The 27961-nt window shown below is 38.1% G+C and overlaps 1 protein-coding gene across 1 annotated transcript; it reads right to left on the reverse strand.

Moving 5' to 3' along the window:
* Positions 1-204: 204 nt before the first annotated feature.
* On the reverse strand, positions 205-26920 carry mtch2 (mitochondrial carrier homolog 2). The gene is made up of 13 exons (XM_039754205.1): positions 26795-26920; positions 25001-25085; positions 20606-20712; positions 16234-16260; positions 13164-13220; positions 9960-10017; positions 6675-6726; positions 6524-6583; positions 4941-5034; positions 4121-4168; positions 3013-3080; positions 2169-2244; positions 205-452 (listed from the first exon to the last, which is right to left on the reverse strand). Exons 1-13 carry the CDS (start codon positions 26879-26881, stop codon positions 366-368), a joined length of 906 nt encoding a protein of 301 aa, XP_039610139.1. The 5' UTR covers positions 26882-26920; the 3' UTR covers positions 205-365.
* Positions 26921-27961: the final 1041 nt, after the last annotated feature.

A 27961-nucleotide genomic window follows, 5' to 3' on the forward strand; every position in this document is an offset into this window, starting at 1 on the left:
TTTAGAGCACAACACAAGATGCCTATTAAATGAGATACTACAGGACGCCCTGCATTTTTTAAATTAAAGTCAAGACTTATCGCACGTATGATCTTGTTCTCTACAGCAAAGCACCAAAATACCATTGGAGAGAAATCAATTTCCAAGCACAAAATAATAAAATTAATAATACTTTTAATCAAAGCAAGTCACTCCTTCATAAAATAATGCATAAATGTGTTTACTGCTTCCAAGGTTTGACAGAGTTTGGTTTTAAAAAAATTGAATACATGATTGTAAACAAATGCATACAAAGAAACATTTTCCATTCATTCATCCACTTTTAATAATTATAATAATTACACTTTATTCATTTGCACAGGTGTTTAAAAAAAACGCTTCTGGTCAGCTGCATACTTCTTCCCAGCAGGCATTTTCCGGAAAAATAAACTGTTTCCACGGCTCATGTTGCCCTGGGAGAAAAAGAAAAAAAAAAAAAAGAACAAAACACAAAGGAGAATCTAATTAAATGGCTGGCAATTACAGAAACAGGGAAAGCAATGACCAGACTCCATGAAAGTTACAGAAACAAAATAAAGGTGATGGTGACAGGCAACTTCAGCGGGCTCTGTACATGTGACAGTACTGACCATGAATTGGTAACCTTGTCAAAGAGAAATAAAAAAGACCAGCCTCCTGTTCTACACACTGCGTGGTCTCCAGTGGGGCAAACAAGTATTTGATCCCCTGCTGAATTTGTACGTGTGCTCACTTGCAAAGAAATAAACAGTCTCTAATTTTTATGGTAGTTTCATTTTAATGGAGGGAGACAGAATATCAACCAAAAATCCAGAAAAAAAACACATTACATCAAAGTTATAAATTGATTTGTATGTCATTGGGTGAAATAAGTATGTGATCCCCTTCAACCCAGCCAGAATTCTGGCTCCAACAGACTTTATATCCAGACAGACTGGAATGGACTATAAGACCATCAGCAAGGAGCCTGGCGAGAAGGTGACAAATGTTGGTGCGATTATTCAGAAGTGGAAGAAATATAAAATGACTATCAATCGCCCTCAGTCAGGCTCCATGCAAGATCTTGCCTCATGGGGTGAGGATGATCATGAGAAAGGTGAAGGATCAGCCCAGAACTACACGGGAGAAGCTTGTTAATGATCTGAAGGACCACAGTCACCAAGAACACCATTGGTAACACACTATGGCGTAATAGATTGACATCTTGCTGCGCCCGAAGGCACATGACCAGGCCCGGATGAGTCAGAGGCTCACTGGCAAACTTAAGACAGGCCTGCACATGTAACGAGTTGAGATCAGGAGTATCTATGATTGATTGATTGTAATCTGTGTGCCACATGGGCACCCTGCCAATCTGTGGAAGCCAGCATTCTGACTGGGTTGTAGGGGATCAAATACTTAGATCACTCAACGGTATGCAAATCAATTTATGACTTGTATGTAATAGGTTTTTTCTGAATTTTTGGTGAATGGACTAATTCCATTTGCCACATTTCTTATGTCCTTATTAAACAAAATGCTTTTACTTAAATGTGACAGTAATTTATGATGAAATTGTGTTTTGAGTTGGCAGGCACAGAACCTCCTACAGCAAGTTTCATCAAAAATTCTGCACTTTAAACAGAATGCCCAAAAGTTTTATTATTATCCCATGTACCCTGATCTTTTGTTTATATCACATGACCCTCCCATGTGATCCATGAGAAGGCACTCGTCAGCCAGCTTTACTGTTTATCTACTACTGGTCCATTAAATCAGCATGTCTCCACTATAACTGTTTGGGCCATCTATGGCTGCAACAGGTAAACATAAATCTAATTCTGGATTGAAAGAGACCATTTTTATCCAGCTGTTTTACTAACTAAGAAACTAGTTGAAAATCCTGAAATTTTGCGTCCTCCATGAAAACAGCTCTTAGGCCAGTGCTTCTCTCTCAAAAGTGTAAATCAGAATAGCTGAAGGTTAACAGAGAGCACACTTTACACATCATAATAAAAATGTAATACAAATACCTACTACAATAAACTGATTATCCAGTAACAAGGACATTAAGAGCTTATTATATACAAGACAAGACCCCATCAGACTGGGGCTCCTTATGATTAAAAGGCAGGACCAGAACAGGATTCCCCGGACTGGCGAGCAGTTACCTCTCTATTAAGGGTGCTCCAGCAATCCAGCCAATTCTTGTAAACAGGGGCATATGGTGGGAGGCCGCCAGCAAGTCTAAATAAGAAACAAAGCAAAAAGGAGCATTGTTACATAGTGGTGAAATAAATATAAGCTGCCAAGAAAAATGCCTTAGTATGCTCATAGTCAGAATCAGAATTCACTTTATTGGTCAGGTACATATGGTGCAACACAGAATAGAGAAGATAATATAAAATATGATGCAGCATACAAGGGCAATACAAACAATAAAGAGATATAGGAGGACTAAAATGTCCAGGTGGTCTAGATTGCAGGCATACATAAATATCGAGTCAAAGTTCAAACCAGATTAGTCAGAATAACTGCACTTATGGGGGAAATGTGTTGTTTTAGCTTTCACTTTTTGAATGCGTTTGCAGGACGGACATCTCTGGAACAGGCGATGATGCCCTGGGTGATAGGATCAGCTATGATCTTTGTGGCCAACTTCAATACCCTGGACTCATACAGGACTTGAATGGGAGGCAAGTCACAGCCTACAATCTTTTTATAAGTTCTGATGCTGACCATGAAAATAATATAGTGCTAAACAATTTTAAAAAATCACAACCTCACACTTTTGCAACCCTCTCTTCCAAAGAGGAAACAAACTTCTATGTGCTGCATTACTCTGAAGTAAACATTCTTGTTTAACTAAATATTACAAAAAAAAAAACAAACCACTCATTTGATCCAGAGGAGCCTTTTGTGAACAAGGTCATGTAAACTTGTCATCAGTATGCCATTCGGCGTGGCTAGCAGATATCTGCCCTTCTTTCTGATGTCCGTATACAAGAAACTTACCCACAGTTGTTGACAGCCATGAGGTTTGAAACAAGTACAAAAGGGTACGTCAGCATACTGGCTAGAAACTGGACAGAAAACAAAAGAGAAGTAGTTGATTCATGTTTGTTTTAAAAAAGTACATGTGAGACTAGGCTATATGCACACTCTCCTCTACTTCCCGCATCAGCCAGCTACTACACTTCCAGCACTGATACCAAAATGGACTAGCTACAGTGTTTTTCACCCATTCACTTCAAGTTGTGTCCAGACCTATGGTAAGTTACATAATTCGCATTATTCAAGCATTGTACTAAAAACGGCAACTCCGCACAGTTGCACGTGCTTTTCCAACCAGTCCTTTTAAAGACAGCAAGCTTCCTCAAAGAGGTGTGTAAAGAGCAGAGAACCCATCTTACGTGGTGCTCAGTGCTGATGCTACAATAGAGACATCTTACCTTATTAAAAAAAAAAGTGAATGTCTGTCTGAGCCAGCAAAACGGTGAATGCCAAGCCACTGCTTCATTGAAAGGGTCTCAATTTGTTTCATCAGCTGTGGAGGATCTCCTCTCTGAGAGTCATGTTTCCATCAAGCTCTAGGTCGACAACTGCTGGATCCTCCTCCTCGCCCAGTGCGTCACCCTCTATCGGTCGCTTTTTCCTCTCCCAAATCCACATTCTTGCATGTGGAATGGAGAAATTATTCAAGTCAAACAACGCAGGAACCCCTCCTTCCTTCAACAGTCATCACCCTATCTCAGACCCTGGTCCGTGAAAATCCTTTTTTTTAATACGCCAGCTACAAACTCGGGTATGATGACCAACTGTAAAGCTCTTTTTCTGGATAGCTACGATCCATTTAGATAAGGTTTACGCATTAGATGGAAATGTATGAAAACTTACTGGAAGCTTGACGTAAAGGTACGCATTAATGTTAAGCTGTAGAGCTATCCGTACACTGAAACTTATACTTCTTTTTCTCTGACATTGTTGACACTAAACAAAAACCACAACTGCAGCATGGCCAACGGAAGTGGCTGAGATTTCACCAGAAGTACGTCAGGATTAATGTGTGCATATAGCCTGTTATTTCTGTGCTTATACGCAAGCGACACTCAGATGCACTTACCCCAGTGATGGCTTGAGAGCAGCTCTTAATTTCTCCTGTATGAGACATCTGCAGTGACACCAAAAGATAGCCTTTAATAACATGAACATACAGGTGAAGACAGAAGCCAGGAAAATGGCATCAGTTCTACCACCTGATCTGTACTAGTGCTTCAGCCCAGCTTGTGCAACCTTTTTGCAGTGCAAATCCTAGTCCATTTTAACTCAAATGATGTGTAACTGCACATGTTAAAGGCAGTAAATATATCCAACACTCCTGACTAAGAACTAAGATAAGCAATGGCTTGTTGAACTCTTAAAATTCAAAATTATACCAATCATTCAGCACAGGAATGAATGAATCCACATGACTTTTTTATGGAAGCAACATAAGCATCTCTCTTATTTTAAATTTAGGATTTGAGTAAATGGCATAGTTCAACACCCAAAAATAGAATGGTAATAAGCTTACAACTTTAATACTAAAAGTTAAACTTAAGAAAGAGAGACAGCATGTTTATCATATGACCATACTTTGTTCGTCACTTGTATCTGCTACGTAGAAATCTGCTGCCTCACAGTAAGGAGAGCATGGGTTTGCCATGTCCTTCCTTCATGGAGTTTCCAAAAAGCGCTATATAAAGTATTATTATTATTATTACTAAATAGCCCAAGACTGATACAACACCTGGAGGAAAATTAGCTGCAATCATGCAGATGAAAACCTCAGAATCTGTAAAATTAGCAGAACCCCACCAGTAGTTAAAAAAAAACAAACAAATCAATCATAAATGTTTCCTGCTTTCTGTAACAATGACATTAAAGAAAAAAAAAATACTCACAGTATTGTCTATTGCATATGTGTTAATGAGATGTGCCAAGACATTGCAGAGCCAAAGAGAAATAATATCACCTAGGAGGCGAGGAATCAAACCACTGCAAGAGACAGAGACACACATGGATGACAGATCTACAGATATGCGGACTGGAGACAAGTAAAGACTTGGAGCAGAATGCTTAAATTTTGTACTGCGAGACAGAAATGTTAAAGCCAGAGGGAAAAAAATCCCTGAGAATATAGAAACACAGTCTGTTGTGATGGACTGACAAACTGTAACAACTGTGAATATGAAAGGAATTCAAAAATCAATTTAAGATTCAGAGAAATGCCAAGACATTTTTGTTTTTTAACGTATCATCATAAATAGTAAATCAACAGTAGATGAATCGATTATAACCCCAAATGACAGAAAGAATGAGAATGAAATTATTTTAGTGTTCAGAACTACAATTACTTAATTTTTAATGTTCAGAAAAATTATGTAAATATTATAAAAAAAAAAAATAAAAGAAAAAACTATACCTATCAGACACATACTCCACGGGGAGCCCTTGCCTATCCTGACAACACAGGACAGGTACCACATCAGGACCGGCCAGCTCCAGTCCACTGCAGGGCAAACTCAAACTGCTTCAATTGTGCTGTGGTACATCTGAGGCTAAAGGATCTGCACTGGTATCTGGAAGGGTGTAGGTTCAAATCCCATTACTGCTAGGGGAGATACTACTCTGTTGGGCCCTTGTGCAAATTGCTTCAGGGGCACCATACAATGGCTGACCCTGCACTTGCACCTCCAAAGGTCACGCAAAAAGCCAATTTCCCCTTAGGAATTAATACAGTGTACCACATACCAAAAAGAAATGCTAAATAACTTAAAATGCACATCTCTGGGGTGGACATACAAGGAGAGGAGGTGCAGAGTCTGTTGACAAAGGGCCTAGCACTTGAAGCCAAGACTGTGGAGCTTAGAAGCAGCAGCAAATGGCATTATGCCACCCCAAACATACAGTATAAGGTTAGTGAAGGCTTGCATCAGCATGCAACCTGCAAAAGCAAAAAAGTAAAGGGTTATTTGTACACTGGAAAGAAAGACATGCAATGTTTCAGCTTTATAGCCTTCATCTTTTACCTTCTTTCTTTTCAGAGTGTGAATAACCTTTACATTTTTCCTATATGATATAAAAGGTAAAATAATCTCTTTTTCTATAGTCCAAATCCTTACACATTTTATTAGGTTAAAATACATAGTTTAGCAAATGCTTTTTTCTTCAGGGATAAGAAAGACTTGATTGAAGAAAAAAATAATGCACTTTACAAAACACCAAGGTATGCTATAATGAAGGAGCACCCTGTAATTTGGCAAAACACAAGAAGGTAAAACTTAAACCTTATACTGGTAGATGCTCAGAAATAAAACTTGTAAGGTATGTTTAAACTTGTATGATGCACCATAACAGAGTTTCTCTGATGTAGGCCTAGTATTAGAGTGTTGTTTTCTCTGTACCAGCCAAAAAAATAGAGACTGTTTCATTCAAATAGTGTACGCTAATTCTCAACATAAAGTATTGAAGTGTTTGAACTCACGCAAAAAAACCAAGGACTCCTTCTTCTCTGTATATTGTTACAATAGAGTCGAACACTCCACTAAAATGAGGAAAAAAAAGTGAAAAATGTTAGCAGAGCATCTGTTGAAGTAATCACAACAATTTAATTCCCTTCCTTTTGAACCACTGACCTGTATTTGGCTTCCCTTCCAATAAACTGCACCATGCATCGTAACGTGATCACTACAAAAAGAAGAACATAATCAAAACACGCTCACACAGCAAGCCTCTCATGAAGAATCGAGTGTTTCAAAGTCAAATGGAACCTCCTGTGTCAACACTGACTGGCATAGAAAATGGCCAACTAGACTAAGGATGTGGCATTGAGCATAGATATGGGGTTATTGCTAAAGTTTCAAATAAAATTTGTATGGGAATTACATTAATAAGACTGGCTAGGAACATGCTGAAGTGTTATTTTAGACATTCTACTATTGTATGCAAGTATGAAAAATATAGCCAAGTAGCTTATTAGTATAAAAAAAAAAGTCACAAATTTTCTGTGAATTTCACAAATTAAATTAGATGGCTGAGTCTGTAATTCAAATCAGGTTGAAAGTGAGAAAGCCACAGATATAATATTTTGTGAAACCTCTCTGTCTCTCTCTTCGAGGACCTGTGCCTAATAACTTTTAATGTTTAGGTCACTGTATTACAGATTTGGCGTATTCAGACTACATAACTGCATCTTTTATATATCTCATTTCATCCAGAAATCACAATTAAGGACCCAATGTCTCATTGTTAAACTCAATGGTTAATGCTTGAATATACAAACAGTACCCACACTAACAATACTGAATGTTTTAAATTTGGCTTAGCTTGAAAGATCACTGTATCTCTGTAAATAGTTCTTTGAGATTTCAAACAGTAATCTTATAAGGTTAGTGATCAGTTTAAATGCGTTTCCTCTTGATGGGTACATTGATTTCGTTTGTGGCCTCTCTGCCTTGTGCACTTCATTTTTCTTCTTTTAAGCAGAACTACGTACCAACCTGGTCAAACTCCATTACACAAAATACAAGCATCAAAACTCTACTTTTTAGAAAAGCAGTGCTTAACCCACACATTTCAAAGGCTATATGAGGAACATAATAGCATTTTCTATCTATAGTTATGTCTAGATGTCTGGATGACAACAGGAGCATACACTTGACTATCAAGGCAAAGGTAAGGTGAGAGGGTCCCCCACTGGGTGCCTCAGAGTCAGGAAGATAATTGAGTGGTAACCTGTTTACCTGCCAGATGTCATTCTGCATGTACAGTGCCTTATACTCATATACAGGCAGTCCCCAGGTTACGTACGAGATAGGGACTGTAGGTTTGTACTTAAGTTGAATTTGTATGCAAGTCGGAACAGGTACATAATTTTAATAAATGCTATTGTTGACCGACTGTGACCAAGTGCTCTGCCAATGAATAATGGAGATTCACCTCTCTCTGACCTTTTTATTATTTCTACTTTATTTTCAATGGTGATGGTTTTTGTCTTCTTTACGTATCACCAGCACTTGCATCAGATTTGTGTTTCAGAGACATTCTTGAAGGGTGAAGACAAAAGGTTAAGATGAGCTCTTCTCCACAGCGCTATACACGCTATCACAGCAGGAAGGCATCCGTCAACACGTCTGATGTACTGACAAGAGACAACTTCCTGCTATGTGTGTAACAGTACAAGCTGGCTTACTATTGAGAATGACTGGGGTGGGGGTTCATCACTCGCCCACCACACAATCACCTCCACTACAATATGCTGCCTACAGCGTCCGCCCACTGAGAACAAACACGTTGTGGCCAAAGGCAGGTAGTGAATTGCCCACCACCGCCCCCATTCAACAGGCAGCCATCCGAGGCACACTGCCATGCTACCCCCGCCGCCCCGTTCACCCTCAATGGCCTCCGTTCAGCCACAACTGGGTCACTGCTTGCAGCATTATCACCTGTGTGTGCTGGGTGGGCAGTGAAACGCCCCCCTCCGCTCCATACAGCCTGTGTTCAGTCAGGAGCAGTAGCTGCGGCAGTGTAGTGGGCGGGCAGCGAACCATCGTCCTGCACACGAGCGATAGTTGTGGACCCGGTGACTATGGACCACGGGTCACCGCTTGCCACCTGAGGGACACTACACTGCACGAGCAGCGAAATCGCCACCCTCCAACCACTGCTTGCAGCATCCTCAGGCTGAAGATGACGGAGCGGCAGTTACTGAGGCGCACGCGTTGCAGCTGCGTCCTCATTCGTAAGTCGTAGGTCGGATGTCCGTAACCTGGGGACTACCTGTATATCAAAATGACCGTGGTACCAGGTCACCACAAAGAAACTCATATTTTTAAGGACCTTAAGGAATACACTTTAGCAGCTGAGGCAAAGGATGAATGATACCTTTAGTATTTCAGCTGTTTAGTCATTCCATAGAAAAAAAAAATTATGCAAAATTGATACTGTAATACACTACACTTCACCGGAATGCAGTTTGACTCGAAAAGCGAATCGAAAGCTTAGATCAGGTCAGGTTGGGAAGCATGCACTGGTACAAAGTGTTGCTATACCCACCACACAATGAAATTGCGAAGTATCCCAGGTGGCAACCCCCCAGGCAGACTGGACTCCCAGATAAAAAAAAAAGACATTAAAATCTATCTGCCGCAGCATTACATTACATGAGCGCCACCTTGGCCTGTTCCAGCTGCTTTGGTCCTCAAATGTGAAGATCCCGAGAGCCAGATCACTCTTGAGGAATCGCGCCACATGGATGTAGTGCTGTAACTGACACTCCCTGACAATGTTGATAATGGGCCTCATTTGGGACTCCATGAGCAACTACTTGTTCGACACAAAGTCAGATCAACGGTACCCAAGTATTCTCCGAAGCTACACAATACCAAAGGAACCCAGGCTTCATCTCATGTCACTGGATAGCGTCCATGTCTCGCAACCATATAGCAAGACAGGAACCACCAAGACTTTTGCAGAGATATTGGGAGTCCCACACACCCGTTTCCAGTGACCTCATAACCCCCATACTCTCCCAATCTACCTACTGACTTCTATAAACACAGATTCTGAAAAAAAAAAAGAAAAAATTTATAATATATATATATATATATAATTATATATATATATATATATATATATATATATATATATATATATATATATATATATATATATATATATATATATATATATATATATATATATATATATATATATATATATATATATATATATATATATATATATATATCTGTGCCAAAACCATTAGGCTATACTTTTATAACTTTCTGAGATATGCATGCAGTGCCTATCCCAACATTTTTTCTGAATTAACTTCTCAAACCTAAAGCATTCCACTTACTAAATGACATATGTGTAGTGAGACACACAAAGAGGAAACTGTGAAAAGAAGAAACATTTACCGTGAAACGGATGTGTAACAATTGTGGCACAAGAACGTGCCACCATCTCTTTGGTTGTCTGTGGAAAGAAAGCAATCATCAATCACATATTTCCCCTGTTAAAGACAAAGTACTAACACCTTAAAATTATGAACAAAACGATTAAAAAGTAATTTCCCAAATAAATACAGAGTTTAAAAATGATTTTTTTTGCACTTTGAGATTAAAAGGTAACTATATCCGAGTGGCCAAATAACATCATAGTGGGCAACAACACAGTGTTTTTTGTTATAGCCAATCTGAAAATCAGCAGCTACTTTTAGTCTGTAAGCAAAGTTAAAACTGCCAGTTGGGGGGACCCACCACCACGTTACACTGCAAGAAGGGCATCTCTGCAGTAAGGCTAAAGAGTTTAAGGGAAACGGAAACGGAAAAAGAGGTAAATAGGTATTTCCATGCCAAACATATTTTAGACTTCCATGTACATGGTGTGACAGAAATGTATGCAAATACCCTTAAAGTCTGCAATGTGCACTTTAATCACGTCTGAATTGTTTGATTTGTAATTTTAAACTGTGGAGCAGAGGGGTAAATCAAAGAAAATGTGCCCCAAAAATTATGGAGCACACTGTATATTTTGAGATTTTTTTTTTTACAGTAAGGAGGACAGCAACTTTGAGGTAAAGTAGTGAGAGTCACTAATCATAATGGCAGAAATGCTTTTTTCATTGGCTTGGTTCTTTGTCATTAATGTCTTTGAAATTAGTTTGATAGACAGTATTTTTCAATTCAGTTATTTCTTCACAATCATAGTATATATTAATTTGTCATATGAAATTGTGCTCTAAAGCATATTTTAGAAATTTTAAAAAATAAAGTTCACTATAGTGTTTATTTTATAATACAGCTTATGGGTACCAGGATCCCATTGTTAAAAAAAAAGCCTTAAAACATACCAGATATGTCCACTTTGAAGTAACAAAAGTTTCAGGTTAAGAAAACATGCCTTCCGCATTTGTGACACATATTTGGGACAAAAAAAGTAAACTTAAAAATATTAATTGTACCACAGGTACTATTTTCTCAAGGTTAGAATATGTCTCTTGCTTGCTGATCAGCTCACAGCGAGTGTCATGGGTAGACTTATGAAACTCCTCAGCGCCATGCTATATTCTGCTTATTATCTTACTTTGCATCTGCCATTCTGTTTCTTCAGAAATTAAATTCTGCCATGGCTTGTAGTATCAGACATATATTCACTCAAATCACACGATTATTTTTCCCTAAACCGTGCCTACTTTTCACCTATTTCTTTCTGTGTTAATATTTATATTCAAAACCAAATTGTTGTAGAATCCACAGAATTAATTAAATGGAGATCACCTGCCTTTAGTCGAGGGGCTTCAGTGGACTGTGGCATAAATGCACGTAGACGTGAAAGGTCCAGCTTTTGGTAGGGTTGGGGAGTATCATGGCCTAACCTACACAATGAAGGCAAAAGAACACTCCAAGCAACTCCATGAACAGGTAATTGAAAAAGTTCATGTCAGGGGATGGAGAAAAGAAAATATCCAAGTCACAGAGTATCCTCTGGAGTCCAGCTAAATCACTCATTAATAAAAAGAGTACAACACAGCTGTAAATCTGCCAAAAACAGGCTGTCCACAAAAATGTGCAAAAAGGAGACAGTGAGGGAAGCCTCTGCCACCACCACCAGTATGAGGAAAGCCAGATTTATGAGAACATTGAAGGAGTTACAAGTTACAGCACAGCAGAGATTGGAGAGACTGTGCAGACAACTGTTGCCTGTGTGCTTCACCAGTTAAGAGTGTAATGGCACAGAAAAGGCCTCAGTTTAAATAAAATTTAAAAAGCACAAGACATCCTGGCTAGAGTTTGCCAGAAGGAACATGGGAGACTGTGGTGTCAGCTGGAAGAAGGTTTTATGGTCTGATAATGGCCAAAAATTAGAGTTTTTGACCATCACTGCACACTATCAAAAAACACCACCCCACCCACTGTGATGCACAATGGTGGCAGCATCATGTTGTGGGGATGCTTCTCTGCAGCAGGTAATAGAAGGCATGTGAGGGTAAAGGGTATAATGAATGCAGCAAAATGCAGGAAAATCACAGAGGAAAACCTCAAGCAGTCTACATGAAACCTGCACCCTGAGAATAAGCCAAAGCTACAAAGAAATGGTTTTAAAGACAACAGTGTTCATGTCATGGAGTGGCTGAGTCAGTGTCCAGATCCCTATCCAATTGAGAATTCGTGGCTGGCTTTCAAAAAGCCTGTTCACTCACAATCACTATGCAACCTGACAGAACTTGAGCAGTTTTGCAAAGAAGTCTGGGAAGAAATTGCAGAGTCTAGATGTGCAATGCTGACACAGACCTGTGCACACAGACTCAAGGCTGTCATGGTGGCCAAAGGTACATCTACTAAATAATGACCTGAACGGGGTGAATACTTACGTGATCAGTTATCTTGCATTTTATATTTGTAATTAAGATTAGATTGCTTTGCAGAGATCTGCTTTGACATTTAAGGGTCTTTTATTGTTGATCTATGTCAAAAATGACAAATTAAACCCACTGTGAGTAAATATTCTTTAAGAATAAAATGTAAAAACTTGCAATAGAGATTAATATTTTTTATTGTCAGTGTATATAAAAAATAAGTCAAGCAAGAGCAAAAAAACAACGGAAAATGACTTAATATTTTCAATGGTGATTCCAAACTTGAATGTGTCTCATGTAAGCATGGAGCCTTCAAAAAATGATTAATTTATAAATCTATAATGAGGACTGGCAGCAGTACTGTAAGGAGGAGTCATTCTACCTTTCTACTAAATTTGTTTCACAAAATTCAAACAATCAGCTTTTCCAACAAAAGACATGAAAGCTTCTGCAAGGAAAGCTGCAGACATAAGTATAAAAACATGTCTCTACCACTGAATGCCCAGGCATTCTGAGAAACCATAAACAAACTGTAAACTGAAACAACCAGTCGCTGCCAAATGAATTTGAAACAAACTTTAGAGATTTGTTTTTATAAATTTGCAATTTTATCTGAAAAACATTTCTTAAACTATGTCATTATGGGTAATTGAGTGAATATGTCAAATTTATCAATTTAAAATTAAACCTACAACATAATGAAGTGTGTAAAAACTATCTAATTATTTTCCATAACTCACTATAGGTGAAAAAGATTTCTCACCTCTTTTACAACTTGCTGGAAAGAGGATGGGTCCTCTTTGAGACAGCTCCCCATATCCTACAAGAAAAAGTCAAATACAGTTATTAGCAGAAAATTAAAAGAGGGCGACCAGCATTTTACTTCTACTCTACTCTCAAGAATGCTTTATACATGGAAACTCTAGCCACGGGCATCAGAAAACCTGGTCCTGCAACTATACAGTGCCTATGTTTTCATAAATTAATAATATTAGCTTAATTGTACCATAACAGTTTGGGATATTAAAATGTTTATATTTTTAACTTATTAGTAACAAGTGACAATATAATTTTCGTTTATCTATCCATTATCCAACCCACTATATCCTAAACTACAGGGTCCCGGGGGTCTGCCGGAGCCAATCCCAGCCAACACCGGGCACAAGGCAGGAAACAACCCCAGGCAGGGCACCAGCCCACCACAGGGCGCGCGCACACACACACACACAAAGCACAATTTAGGATCGCCAATCCACCTAACCTGCATGTCATTGGGCTGTGGGAGAAAACCGGAGCACCCGAAGGAAACCCACGTAGACACGGGGAGAACATGCAAACTCCACGCAGGGAGGACCCGGGAAGCGAACCTAGGTCTGCATATAATTTTATAAAGTGAAAATAAAATTCAGTCTTATGTATGCAAATGAATAGGAAATATTAAAATATCTGCATTTTAAATGAGAAGAAGAATGCAGCAGTACGGTTAAATCACATGATTAATATTTATAAGTAAAATAATTTCTTTTAATCCAGAATGTGTAAAGGCAGAGAAAACATTTATAAAGACTTTCTACAAAATTAAAGTTTTTTAAAAAAAAAATTGTACAAAAATGACTATCGAATAAAATTCAATTTGTTTACTGTGAAAAGGGATACCATACACTATATTATTACGAGTTCTTATTTTATATTATCTATATAAATAAAATGTAAATTTTGTTACATGGGGAAAAGGGGAATCAAAAATAAATAAAGAAAAGACAGAATGTGGATCATTTACATTTTAGTGGAAGAGGCACCTTCCTTTCAATCAGGAACTAAGCATAGCTTTATTGGCCGTTAAATGTAAAATTGGATTTCTCATTTAGTGCTTTATTAAACAAAATATACACATATATTTAAACAAAACTGATATGCAATGGAAAAATTAAATATGATGAAAAGAGTACTCATTATAGAAGGAGGAAACCAAATTAAGGCTTATTTATATCTTAAAAGATGGAATACTCCACACAACTGAAATATTTTTGGGTCATCATAACAACCAAAACTGAGTAAGTAACAGATAAATATTTTTGGGTGGAGTATTCTTCCAAGTAAAACAGTCTTATTATTCCATTCATCTAAAAATCTCTCCATTTTCTTATACTGTTACATGCATCATATTTCAAGTCCTGACCTTCAAAGGTCTTATTCACACAAGTCAAGTCAAATCATGGTTGAGAAGATCAGAGTAAAAACAATGCTTACATTTTCACTACTCTCTGCAATTAATCTAATTATAACAACATGCAATATATCTAATAACATCTAAGATATGATTTTCTCAGAGAAAACCATTTAAAAAAATTTCACCCTAACATCTTGCAGACAGCCATTCCATTCTGTGCTGAAAACCTCCATTGCTGTTGCCCTCTAACATGCACATTAGTTCTTATAACTTGTGCAGGTATGGATCTCATACAGTGCATTAACAGAATACAAGTTAAAGGAATGCAATCCTTCTATATAAAAGCGGTCGGGATTGTCCTTCCGTTCCGTGAGTGCTACGCAGGCGGAGTTTCACACGCCCGTCCATTTTGCAATGCACGATGGGATTTGTAGTTTCGTTTTTCTAGGTAAAAGATGATTTTCTACTCCAGACTGTGCGATATCTTCTTCTTCTTTCTTATTATATAAAAAGCAGTCGGGATTGTCCTTCCGTCCCGTGAGTGGAAAGCGTAGAGGTATTACGCTTATCACAGACTTACTACTTGCAGCTTGCGGTACGAAGCGACATGATGTGAGCAGATTTTCTAGTGCTCCCATCGTTCCCTTGCTTTTGTGCGCGATGCGCTGGAAAAATAGACAAAATTATGTCTCTGGAAATAATTAATGTTGATGGAGTACAAATGCCTCACCGCGTAGTAAATATCAGGGGGGTTCAAAAGGGCGACCTCGATATAGAAAAAAAGTTTAAATTTCATCACAAAAATAACAGAAACTACGAGTATTAAAGTAATACCGCTCAAATGCAATATAACCAAATTAATGAGTTTGTATAAAATATCAAATTGATCTACATATTGAATTGCCTTAAGAAGTGGTCAACTTAAAAGTCGGTCGCCTTAAAAGGCGGGTCAGGCTAGTTACAAAAATAATAACCGTGGAACTATAGCTTAAGACTTCGTAAGTCATTCATCTTAAGTTCGCTTCAAGTAACAAGTCAAGTATAACCAAGTTTAAGTCATTTTTTAAATATTGTCAATGAAGCCACAAATCACTAAATTTAAGCCTTGAGTCTGACTCAAGTAAAGTCATGCGACTCATGGGAGTCGGAGGCACCATAAATTGAGAAGTCAGAGTTGAAAGTTTTCTGTAGCAACTCCATAGCCCTAGTGAGGAGAAAAGAATATCAGCCACTTTTCAGCTCACCTGAAATTCTACTGCCAGTTATTTTAAATAAGAATTATTGTTCCGTGTTAAAGAAATAAATTAGAAAAAAATGTAATTGGGAGTATTTCATGGTTCAGTTTTGGAGAGGTTTAGAGGATTTTACATGCATGAGACACACACACACAGAACATCACCCTGACATTATTCATTTCTTCTTCTTAGAATAGCTAAGAACTGTCTCTATAATTTCTTGGAGGATAACATCAAAAAAGGAAATTATGAAGTTCAAAATATGCCTTCTTAAATCCAAATAAGACTTCATAAAAAAAACTTGCAAAAAAACTGCTTCTCAATAAAACGTAACTGAACCTTAACACAATCTAGACATATGCAACCATTATCTGTAATAGTATAATTCCCTTAACTAGAATTCCAAAATACAAAAAAAAAAAAGTTACCTCTTGTTTCTCAGCATCTTGGTATTTCTGTAATACAATTAAGAGCAAAAAATTAAAATGGACTTTAACAAAATCAAAAACTAAACAAAGATTTAGCTTGAAATCTGAACCTGGTGCAAACTCTGCATTCTCCATGCTTTCCAGTTTGTGAAAACAAATTATCTAGTTTAGAAACCTCAAACTCAAAATTCACAAAAGAAATCGGTATGCAGTTTTTGATGTCACGTGCTTAGGCCAGCAATTCAAAAAAGACATGACGATCAAGCAGAAGCTTAACATATGCACAATTCTGTAAAACCCATAGTCTTATACAGTACGGTCCATAAATATTTGGACAGAGACAACTTTTTTCTAATTTTGGTTCTGTACATTACCACAATGAATTTTAAATGAAACAACTCAGATACAGTTGAAGTGCAGACTTTCAGCTTTAATTCAGTGGGTTGAACACAAAGATTGCATAAAAATGTGAGGCAACTAAAGCATTTTTTCAGGGGCTCAAAAGTAATTGGACAAATTAAATAACTGGAAATAAAATGTTAACTTCTAATACATGGTTGAAAACCCTTTGCTGGCAATGACAGCCTGAAGTCTTGAACTCATGGACATCACCAGATGCGGGGTTTCCTCCTTTTTAATGCTCTGCCAGGCCTTTACTGCAGCGGCTTTCAGTTGCTGTTTGTTTGTGGGCCTTTCTGTCTGAAGTTTAGTCTTCAACAAGTGAAATGCATGCTCAATTGGGGTATGATCAGGTGACTGATTTTCCACTTCTTTGCTTTAATAAACTCCTGGGTTGCTTTGGCTGTATGTTTTAGGTCATTGTCCATCTGTATCATCAAATGCCGCTCAATCAATTTGACTGCATTTAGCTGGATTTGAGCAGACAGTATGTCTCTGAACACCTCAGAATTCATTCGGCTGCTTCTGTCCTGTGTCACATCATCAATAAACACTAGTGTCCCAGTGCCACTGGCAGCCATGCACGCCCAAGCCATCACACTGCCTCCACCGTGTTTTACAGATGATGTGGTATGCTTTGGATAATGAGCTGTTCCACGCCTTCTCCATACTTTTTTCTTGCCATCATTCTGGTAGAGGTTGATCTTGGTTTCATCTGTCCAAAGAATGTTTTTCCAGAACTGTGCTGACTTTTTTTAGATGTTCTTTAGCAAAGTCCAATCTAGCCTTTCTATTCTTGAGGCTTATTAATGGCTTGCACCTTGCAGTGCACCCTCTGTATTTACTTTGATGCAGTCTTCTCTTTATGGTAGACTTGGATATCAATACGCCTACCCCCTGGAGAGTGTTGTTTACTTGGTTGGCTGTTGTGAAGGGGTTTCTCTTCACCATGGAAATGATTCTGTGTTCATCCACCACTGTTGCCGAGTTCACCAGTGCTTGCTTTCTTTCTCAGGATGTACCAAACTGTAGATTTTGCCACTCATAATATTGTAGCAATTTCTCGGATGGGTTTTTTCTGTTTTCGCAGCTTAAGGATGGCTTCTTTCACCTGCATGGAGAGCTCCTTTGACCACATGTTGTCTATTCACAGCAAAATCTTCCACATGCAAGCACCACACCTCAAATCAACTCCAGGCCTTTTATCTGCTTAACTGATAATGACATAATGACGGACTTGCTCACACCTGCCCATGAAATAGCCTTTGAGTCAATTGTCTAATTACTTTTGAGCCCCTGAAATGAAGGGATTGTGTTAAAAAATGCTTTAGTTGCCTCACATTTTTATGTAATCGTTTTGTTCAACCCACTGAATTAAAGCTGAAAGTCTGCACTTCAACTACATCTGAGTTGTTTAATTTAAAATTCATTGTGGTAATGTACAGAACCAAAATTAGAAAAAAGTTGTCTCTGTCCAAATATTTATGGACCTAACTGTAACCTCTACTATTTCATTAGGATTTTATAGTAAAGTAGCACCTACAAACACTTTAGCTCTAAGCATAGTGGATGTGGAAAGTGTTCAGACACCTTCTCTTTCTGCCTACTTCATTGTGTTGTGAATTTAATTTTAAATGGATACTTTTGCTATTTTTGCAAATCAATCTACGCTCATTAATCAATAATGAAGAAGTGAAAACAGATTAATTAAAAATCAAAAACTGAAATCTCTCATTTCTGTAAGTTTTCTAATAAGCCCATTGCTGTGCCACTCCAAAGTATGGTCAGGTGTATCCTGTTTGCTTTATGTGTCCTTGAGATGTGTCTACCATTTGATTGGAGTCCATCTGTTGCATACAGAATTCATTGGTCATAGTTTAGAAAGACACACACTTATTTATATAAAGTCCCACCACTTCACACTGTGTGTCAATAAATAAACCAACCCATGAAGTCCATTGGACTCTCTGTAGACCTCAACGATAAAACTGTAGATCAGGGAAAGGTATGACTGAGTAACCAGGCAAGAAGGTCCTTGGGCAGGGAGGTGAGCAAGAACTCAATGGTCACTTAATCTACAGATGTCCTTGCCTGAGATAGGAGAACCTGTGGATAGGACAACCATTTAAGCAGCACTAAATCAATCGTTTATGATACAGTGGCTAACTGGAAGCCATTATTGAGTGAAAGGCATATAATAGCCCACTTGGACTCATAAGCTCTGGTCTGCTGAGACAAACATTGAACTCTTTGGGCAGAACTCTAAGCACTACGTCTGGCAAAAACCACACATTACTCATCACCTGTCTATTATAATACCGTGAAGTGTGGTGATGGCAGCATCAAAATATGGAGGTGCTTCTCAGTGGCCGGGACAGGGAGACAGGTCAGAATTGAAGGAAAGATTAATGCAGCCAACTAGAGAGATCCTTGAAGAAAACCTGTTTCATAGCAGCCACAACCTCAGACTGGGACAACAGTTCACCAAACAGCATGGCAATGACCCAAAGAATATGGCCAAGACAATTCTGGTGTGGCTTTAGGACAGACTCTGACTGTCCTTGAATGGCCCAGCCTAAGCTGTGACTTAAAGCTAATTGAACAAGTGTGGAGAGACCTGAAGATGGCAGTTTACAGATGTTTCCCATCCAATCTAAAGGTGCATGCCAGGATCTTCCAGGAGGAATTGGGTAAACTGAACAAATCCAGGTGTACAACTCTTGCAGTCTTACCCAAGAAATCACAAAGCTGTAATTGCTGCCAAAGGCACTTCTACAAGGTACTGAGTGTAGACTATTGGAAAAATGGAAAATGTATCCATTTAAAATTAAATCTGCAATACAATAAAGTGTGCAGAATGAAAAGGGTTCTGAATACTTTCTGAATCCACTTTATGTTCGGGTTCAAATACACTCTGGTCAGTTTATTCAGTAACAATGCTCAATAAGGCAGATTGCCTCCTCCTCCAAATACCCAATTATGTGGATGTAACTCAATATATGCACCCTGAAGATAATTAAAATGGGCAATCCTCATAACCTAAGAGTAATTACTGCAGGAAATGCTCGTTTCAGCACCTTGGGAAGAGCTGTCTTCCTGGTAATATTATGAACATAAATCTCTTTAATTTACATAAAATGGTGACACACTGTAAAGAGGACACATCCAACAAGGCAAAGTTCTGCAAGTGAAAACACCTTTGTTAAAAAAAAAAAGCTAAAAGGAGAATGGCCAGACTTGTTCATGCTAAAAAGCAGGCTAAAATACTCAAATAACTCTTTACAGTAAGAGATATACAGAAATCTAAGCTAGGCATGTAAACACCAGATTTGGTTGAACAAAGATTGGAAGCTTACTGCCTTTTCTGACAAATGAGCTCTGCAGCAACTTGCAGATGGCAGAGTCAAGATTTAGAGTATATGACATGGATATATCCTGCTTTTTCTCAATGGTACAGGGCTGAGTCATACCATAATGGTGTGGGAAATGTTTTCTTGGCTCCCATTAGGCCTCTTAATTTAAAATGGGCATCATCTGAATGCCACAGCATATACAAGTATTGCTCACTAAACCCACAGCATACCTTTTTTCAAATGAATACTTTTATAAATCATGTCAAACGATTCCCAAGAGCATGACAGTTGCAGCATTTGCAGTTGCAGCAAAGGCCCGCACATTACCCAGATCTCAATCCAAAACAGCACCTTTGGAGGAATGTTTCCAGCACCTAGGTGAATCACTATCTTGAAGAAGGCCATTTTGGTTAATAATCAGAACTAGACAACAGTTCACTTTATCAGGTACAGTAAAGTGTAGACATTGCTTACAGTACATACATACAGACATACAAGAATAACCTGTGTTGAAAACAGTTAGGAACCCTCAAATCTATACCTGAAAACGTAATGTACTGAATAGCACACATAATATACTCATTTCACTTGTAGTTCAGCAACATACATTTGCAGCCTACCTGTAGAACTCTGCTATGTACTATTGTTCCAATTGTCCCAGCACACAGTCTAGGGCACAGGCCTTTGAAAAGTCCTCTTTTCCCATCAATCTTCACTATATACTTAGCTGTAAATAGGCAAACAACGAATATTACTTCTATATAAAATGTTAATTTAAAACATTGCTGTACTGCAGAATGGCAATGGAATATCAAAAACGCCAGAACACTAAAATTGCAATACACATCATAGGCAAACACTCTGCAAGGAGATCATACCAGCCATTGTACAGATTTGGATGTTAGGCAACCCCTTGACTCAGCCCACAACAGTAAGGACCCGAGAGGCCTGTGTAAAAGTGGAGTTGTGTTTAAACTTTTTAATGCTAAATAAGGAGTTGATCATCGTGGTGCCACACTTGCTTATGCAAGTGTCACTATTCTTACAAAGGCTGGCAAGATAGAAGAAAATCCTTCTGTAATTATGTCTTTTCATTTTCAGTCATTTTTATCAATATTTAATAAATGTAATATTTTATTTCAATATTTTATAAAGTACTATTCCCTGTATTGGACATGAATGTATGTGTATAGACACACTTTATTCTAGAAAGCAGAGTATTAACATGTAATATCTTTTTTTTTGGTGATGTTTAGTCTTACTTAATTTAAGATTTATTGTATTCTCTTTTTATACACAGTTCAAACAGTTCTGGCTCAGACATTTCACATGTTGAGTTTGTTAAGTAAAATATTAAGCAACACCTGCCATTTACTGTAGTAACATGTATAATGGGTCATTTAAAAAGGTAATATATTATTCACCGTGCAGATATTCATTATACATGAAATTTGCAAAACATTACTTCCTTGTACATTTAAATGTTCAAAACCTTTGCTTATATAATTATTGCTCTGATCTTCCTCTGATACTTAATGTCATGCTGGAGAAAACATCCAGACCGAGGAAAAGAAAGATAAACTACAGGGTTATGTAATATCAGAAATTTTACATTAGATTTTAGCATTACAAAATCCTGTGACACATAATTGTAGAATTTATTTTCAGAAATGAAGTTGAAAGTATATTCACAAGAGAATAAATTAACTATACACTACAAGCCTAAGAAAATATAGTAACTATCTCAAGAAACACTACCCTTTATAATCAACTGTGACAATGGCTAACTTCAAAAGGCTCATCTTTTTTATTTTGTCTGATCCTTTCTTGCTTGGGTTGCAAAGCTTGAGGCTAAGGATCTGCACTGGTATCCCGAAGGTTGCCGGTTTGAATCCAAGTCACTGCCAAAAGAGATTTTACTCTGCTGGGCCCTTGAGCAAGGCCCTTAACCTACAATTGTTCCAGGGGTGCTGTACAATGAAATTAAAACTCACAAATTCCTAATACAAGAATTTGTATAAGGCAAAATAAAGAACAAAAAAAAAAATCACATACTACTAAACTTTATTACCTTCTTATATACATTATCCTTGTTTTTCTACTTCTGGTACAAAAGGACCCAAATTGCCATTAATAAGTCCAGAATCAATACAGTCTTACCTGGGGGCAACCTGAGACAAAACTAATAAGGGAAATGTTTGATTTAAGAAAAAAATATATATTAAAAGAGATTTTTAAGGGACATAATTTTATTAAAAAAATGCACTAAAAAGTAAATAAAAAGTAAAATCATACAATATTTGAAAATAAAGAATGAGGATGGTCTCAGGAATGTTTATCTGCTCAGGTCCCCAAAACATTTCACCAGTGCTCTTAGAAAAGAGAAAATCAACAATTTCAGAAATGTCTGCTATTGCACAATGAGAGCAGCAACAAGCCATGGAATTAAAGAAAGAGTTTAATTATCGACAAGACTCGGCACCTAATTAAGCAACTGGTTGGATTTTGAGGCCATGACTTAGTTGGTCTTCTCTTGGCTCACGCACTTCACATTTCATTTCTGTTTCCAGAGGAGCGGTGAAGAAATTCAGGGAAACAAATCTTAAAAAACAAGTCAGGTAAAATTAATTCAAAAGAAGTTAATTAGCAGCAATACAGGTCACTAATTAAGAAAAGAGTTAGAATGAAAACTGCAGCCACTGCGGCCTGCCGGGACTGGAGTTTGAGAACCATGCTCTAACGATTGACAGCCTATACACAAAAAAAAAAAAAAAAGGATAGCATGGTTGGTTGAGATAGAGGAGCAAACCACATTACACTGTTTTGCATGCGCGTGGGGTCATGGAAGGGATGAGCATTCATTTAGAAGAATTTTTACGAACCAGTAAGGAAAACGACAGCTACACTGCCTCAAAATCTTTTGGCTATTTAAAGTCTGACAAACAACAGAGCTGGGCATTAGTATACATTATAAACTTTGCCAAAAGAAAACTGGAAATACTACAAATGTATTTTATCACCTGAAACATTGCCATCCAATAGAAGATACTGAATACAACCGCTTACAGTCACAAACACCAGCAATGAGAATCCTGTCCCCAGAAACTAGCAGTGAACAAGTCACTGAAAAACCCCAGCAACAAACTCAACTGTCTGCATTTTCTTGAGTAAGCCTGCTTGCAATGCGATACTTGTGCATTCCTGCCACCGGTTAGCACAGCAGGTAATGTTGTAACCTCTGTACAGTGCAGTATTGATGCCTGAAACAGAAGACGCACTTGTCTTCCTTGCGCAGTACTTGCAGGAAGATGCCCCTTTTAAACTCCGTGCATGACAATATTAGGAAAGAGCAAATTTTAGGCAAGAGACAGTATTAGGCAAGAGTAAATTTTAGTGTTATTTTTGCTTAGAAAAAGCACATTTTTGTTTGCACTTCAAAATAAAATGATACCAGAATTTACTTTTATTTACTTGACTGTCTTTCAATTTGGGATGCCCAAACACTCTCTCTCTCTCTCTCTGTGTATTTTGAAACTTGAACTTGTACTGTATATGTGGGATTAGTTCTGGTCATATTCTAAGTTTAATTTTATGTTTTAGTCATTTAGTAAACAGCATGGTCTGTCTGTAGAAAAGTCATAGCGTTTTTTATTTCTGAAAAAGACTGTAGCTTTTTTGTGTGTTTATTGATTAAAATTTGGTTCACGATTGCAGTCACTTTAATTTGTGGTGATATTTTGCATTTAGATTCTAATGTGCAATTCTAACACAAAAGCCTTAGAGTGAATAAAGACTTGAATTAGATGGTGATAACTATTAATATTGACTGATATGGTAAAAGACTATCACAATATTTTTTTCCTATCACCCAGCCCTGTCTAATAACCAAACCACATTTATATTTCATTGAGGAAAAGCTAAGGGAGCTTCAGATTAGGAGTAACGGCTGCTAAAAATGAGCTGCAATTATATATGAATAGTGAACTATAAATCAGGCATTTCAAGTAGTAACAAGCATTTTCAACATCAGTAATGTCTTGGCTATATTTTTACATCACATCAATGATACTGGCTGATTCCAAACTTTTAAACTCTAGCGTATGCAGGTCTGCCATTTCATAAAATTAGTTTTCTATGCAAAAGTCTTTAATAATAACACATTTTCCTTTCAGCTCCACAAGCACTGAACACACACAAGTTAACTCAAACAGGACCTCAAATTATGAATTTCTTTCTGCAAAGATAAAAGTATGCAGAATCTTCCAGGTAGTTTCCAAATGTTTTGTATTTATTGTTTTTAAACACTGCACACGTATTACTTTATCAGTCTGTTAGTGTAAGAGCTAATGAAATCAGAAAGCAACAAAGAGCATTACGCTGGACAAGCACATACCAGGCAACACTCAAAAGGGCTGTGAAACTGGCCTTTTTAAAATGCAGCAAAGAATCCATCTTTATAATAGCAAAATGATGTGTTGTGCTGCCTAAGCCCGCAATTAAACACTTTATACATTTAATAAAACTGTGTATGTCAACTGTCATTCTCCTGAAACAGAAAAGGTTATATTATTATTGATCCAATTGGTTACATCTCTTTTGGCTTTCCAATTGGAGCAGAGGCAGACCATGTGACTTGCTCAGGGTCACACAGTGTCATCAGCTGGATTTGAACCAGCAGCCTCGGGGTTTGAAGTCCAAAGCCTTAACCCCAATGCCCTGCAGACATTTACTTATGATGAAGTGAACAGAAAAAAGACCAACAAACCAAAACCACTGACTACATTACCTCTGCTTGGTATAATTGTGGCTCTAAAATAAATATATTGGTCTTAGAAATTAATTAGGAGCTCTGCAAATGAAACTCCTAGACACTCTCTACAAGAGACATATATTTACATAAACAGCTATTTGAATTTTTTTCCCTGTTTACTAAAAAAGAAGCAAAATCTAAATTTTGTTATAACATGTTATAAACACTTTAAAACTACCAGCTCATGCAATTTAACTTTTCTTACCATATGAAAAGAGACCAGGCAGCTGGTAAACCTGCCGGCCAAACAGGTTTCTTCCTATGCTTGGTGGCAGAGGCTCATGTCCAACCTATGATACAAAAATCAAAAAACAAAAAGTCAAGGTAGAGCCAAGTATCACACAATATGTCTTAACTAAACACATAATAATGTGTCTTAAATGAGAATTCCAAGTTGAAACTGTTAATAAAAACCCAAAGTTAGCACACTTTTATTTTTATAACAAGGTGTAAACACATTAAACTGTATTATATACTGTACATTGCTAAATATTCTCCTTTATATCCAACATAAACATGCATTTCTTGGAGAATAGACAAAAAAATGAACTTGTACTATCATTTATGCTACACTGAGTCAAAAAGTGTGGGGCATGCACCATTATTAAAAATGTAATAGTGGCACATAGAGCATTGAAACATTTTTATGCATGTTATGTTTTCTTGAACGTTTTCCACTCAAAATTTCATACAAAAAAATAATAAGCATTTTTCTCTGTACCCTAGAAAGGCTTGCAAAAATAAAAAAAAATACAAAAAATGTCTGATTATCAGTAATTTATAACTCTTTCCTGATATAAATGGAATTCAAACATAAAAAGTCTTGATCACTCCACATCTCAAGATGTTTAAAAAGAGAATATGGCCTTCTTTTATTTTACTTACTATGTCACCTTTCCAGAAAGTCTACTGCTACAATCGCTGTAACTTCTATCAAGTGACATCCTGCAACGTCTGACATTACAAGAATGGGATTCAAGAGGCAGCTTACTATAGGCTAAGTGACTGTTTAATAGTATCGTTTATACCGATTTACAGATTTTTTATTTAATTGCATGTTCTCCCCGTGTCTGTGTGGTTTTCCACCGGGTGCGCAATGTTTCTCCCACAGTCCAAAGACATGCAGGAACTGGCGATCCTAAACTGGCCCTTGTGTGTACTGTAAGTGTGTGTGTGTGTGTGTTTGCGCTACAATGGACTCGCGCCCTGTCCAGCGTTTGTTCCTGCCTTGCGCCGTATGCTGGCTGGGATAGGCTCCATCAGACCCCCGCGACCCTGTTCTGGACTAGGCGGGTTTTAAAATGACTGACTGACGAACTGATTTGATTTAGTATACTTTTGTTAATCCCCGAAGGGAATAGATGCAACCATGGACATGAAACGGCGCTGCTGTGACATTTGATTGACAATACCGGACTTTATGTTGATCACTTTTCCTTTTGAACTATCCTTTCGACAATGACTCGAAACTTTGGCCATGGCTGGTATTAAGACACGAGTTTCACAGACCTCAAGTATTAACACTCAGAGCGAGAGAAGCCCGACTTTCTCACCGAGCGTTGCGCTCCTGTCCTTTAAAACCAGTGAAGCTCGTGCCTCTCTCGGCTTGCCCGCTTCTAACTGGCGGGACGTTTGAGTTTCTGCACGGCCCAAAACGTTACAACTGTTAAAATCGCAAGTCAGTGGAAGAGGAGATGTCTTATGCGACTATATCGATTCCGGGCATGCTTTAATGACATGCCATTTAAATTCTAAACTACTGTCCTAAGAATCACACTGCCCTCGTTTAAAGTTATACTACCTCCAGAGCGTTGGATCGTATGTTTGTCGTTTGTCGCCTGTCACCACCTGTCCTTGCATGACTCCAGCGGCAGCCAATTTTAAGCCCATTAGGACTTGCCAAAACGGAAAAACAGTTTTGCAAAAAGGAGAAGAAAAATAAAACAAAGGTTTGTAACTATACTGAAAGCGATAACCCCTGCCAATCTGCTGTCCTTACCTGTACGAGGACTTTGATGTACATAAGCGGATGGGAAAGGACAGTCAGCCCGGAACCCAAAATTAATTGACCGTACGCGTCCGCCATGATGAACTGTCCGTCTTTCCGAGACGTTCTGCTATCACGTGAGCAGTCGCTGATCACGTGGGTACGCTGCTTACGGCTAGTGACGAGGGTCTGACTGAACCGCGGGTGTGGGTCCCGCTCGATAGGTTCCAGCACATCCAATGATGTCCAGCATTATAGGAATGAGTTATTGTGATTATGATCATTGATCACTCTTCTTTGAATTCACGATCGAATATTAGTTATTTTTGGTAAGCTCTACAACCTGCATTGCTCTATGTTTAAGTTACAATGATAATAATCATCAACCCTCTACATTCTCCGCATAGAACAAAAAAACTACTATGAATCTCTTCTCTAAAGCCTACAAAAGCCAAGCTGTAGGAAAACCAAGTTCCTTCACTAACATGTTCTTGGCCTGTTAACTGAGCTGTGGAAGGCACTCTACACGAGGCCCTCCATGTTACCAATCACTTTCCATACCTTTAGAGCAACTGCCACAAAGGGAGGACCATCTTAACAGCATTATAGGCCCACGGGGCAAAGCAGTGCACTGGCACCCTACCTGCACAAGCACTCAGCAAGTCACAGCATACATAGATTAGCATGGGGACCCTATGCTCATGGGGCACCCGGGCAACTGCCCTTGCAATAAGATGGCCCTGACCAAAGGGTGACCACTGAGGAGGCAGTTCAGCTTTACACCAGCAAATGACTGTGTTAGCTAATGGTCTATACAGCCACTTGTGTAACAAGTCCCCTGTAGGACAATGAGACTTGGGTCATTTTCTGTTGTCAAATAAAAAACACTTGCATGACCCCATCAGTCCTGCTTCCAGAAATTAAACCGGGACGATCAATGTTCTAATTGCAGTATCTCAACTAAAGGCAACATTAATCAACATTGAAGCCAGGATTATGTAGAACAAACTCCACTTAAAGGACTGCTGTATCAGAATCCCAATTCTTGTATCCTCGGGCAATTCTTCTAATGCCATTGGAACCTGGGTTGGAGAACCTGGTGTTTCAAGAGAAAGACATTCTCAAGGTGTCAGTTAAACCTCAGTTTGGGGAATCTAACCATAGGATGTCCCACATAAT

The sequence above is a fragment of the Polypterus senegalus genome, chromosome 1, assembly GCF_016835505.1.
Source record: "Polypterus senegalus isolate Bchr_013 chromosome 1, ASM1683550v1, whole genome shotgun sequence".
NCBI classification, from domain to species: domain Eukaryota; kingdom Metazoa; phylum Chordata; class Cladistia; order Polypteriformes; family Polypteridae; genus Polypterus; species Polypterus senegalus.

Coding starts and splice junctions, on each gene's coding strand:
- mtch2 (XM_039754205.1), bottom strand. CDS start 26,881: ATGGCGGACGCGTACGGTCAATTAATTTTGGGTTCCGGGCTGACTGTC. Junction 4,169..4,940: donor CATATGCAATAGACAATACT/GTGAGTATTTTT, acceptor GTGTCACTGCAG/ATGTCTCATACAGGAGAAAT. Junction 453..2,168: donor GGAGCACCCTTAATAGAGAG/GTAACTGCTCGC, acceptor TTTTTCTCCCAG/GGCAACATGAGCCGTGGAAA.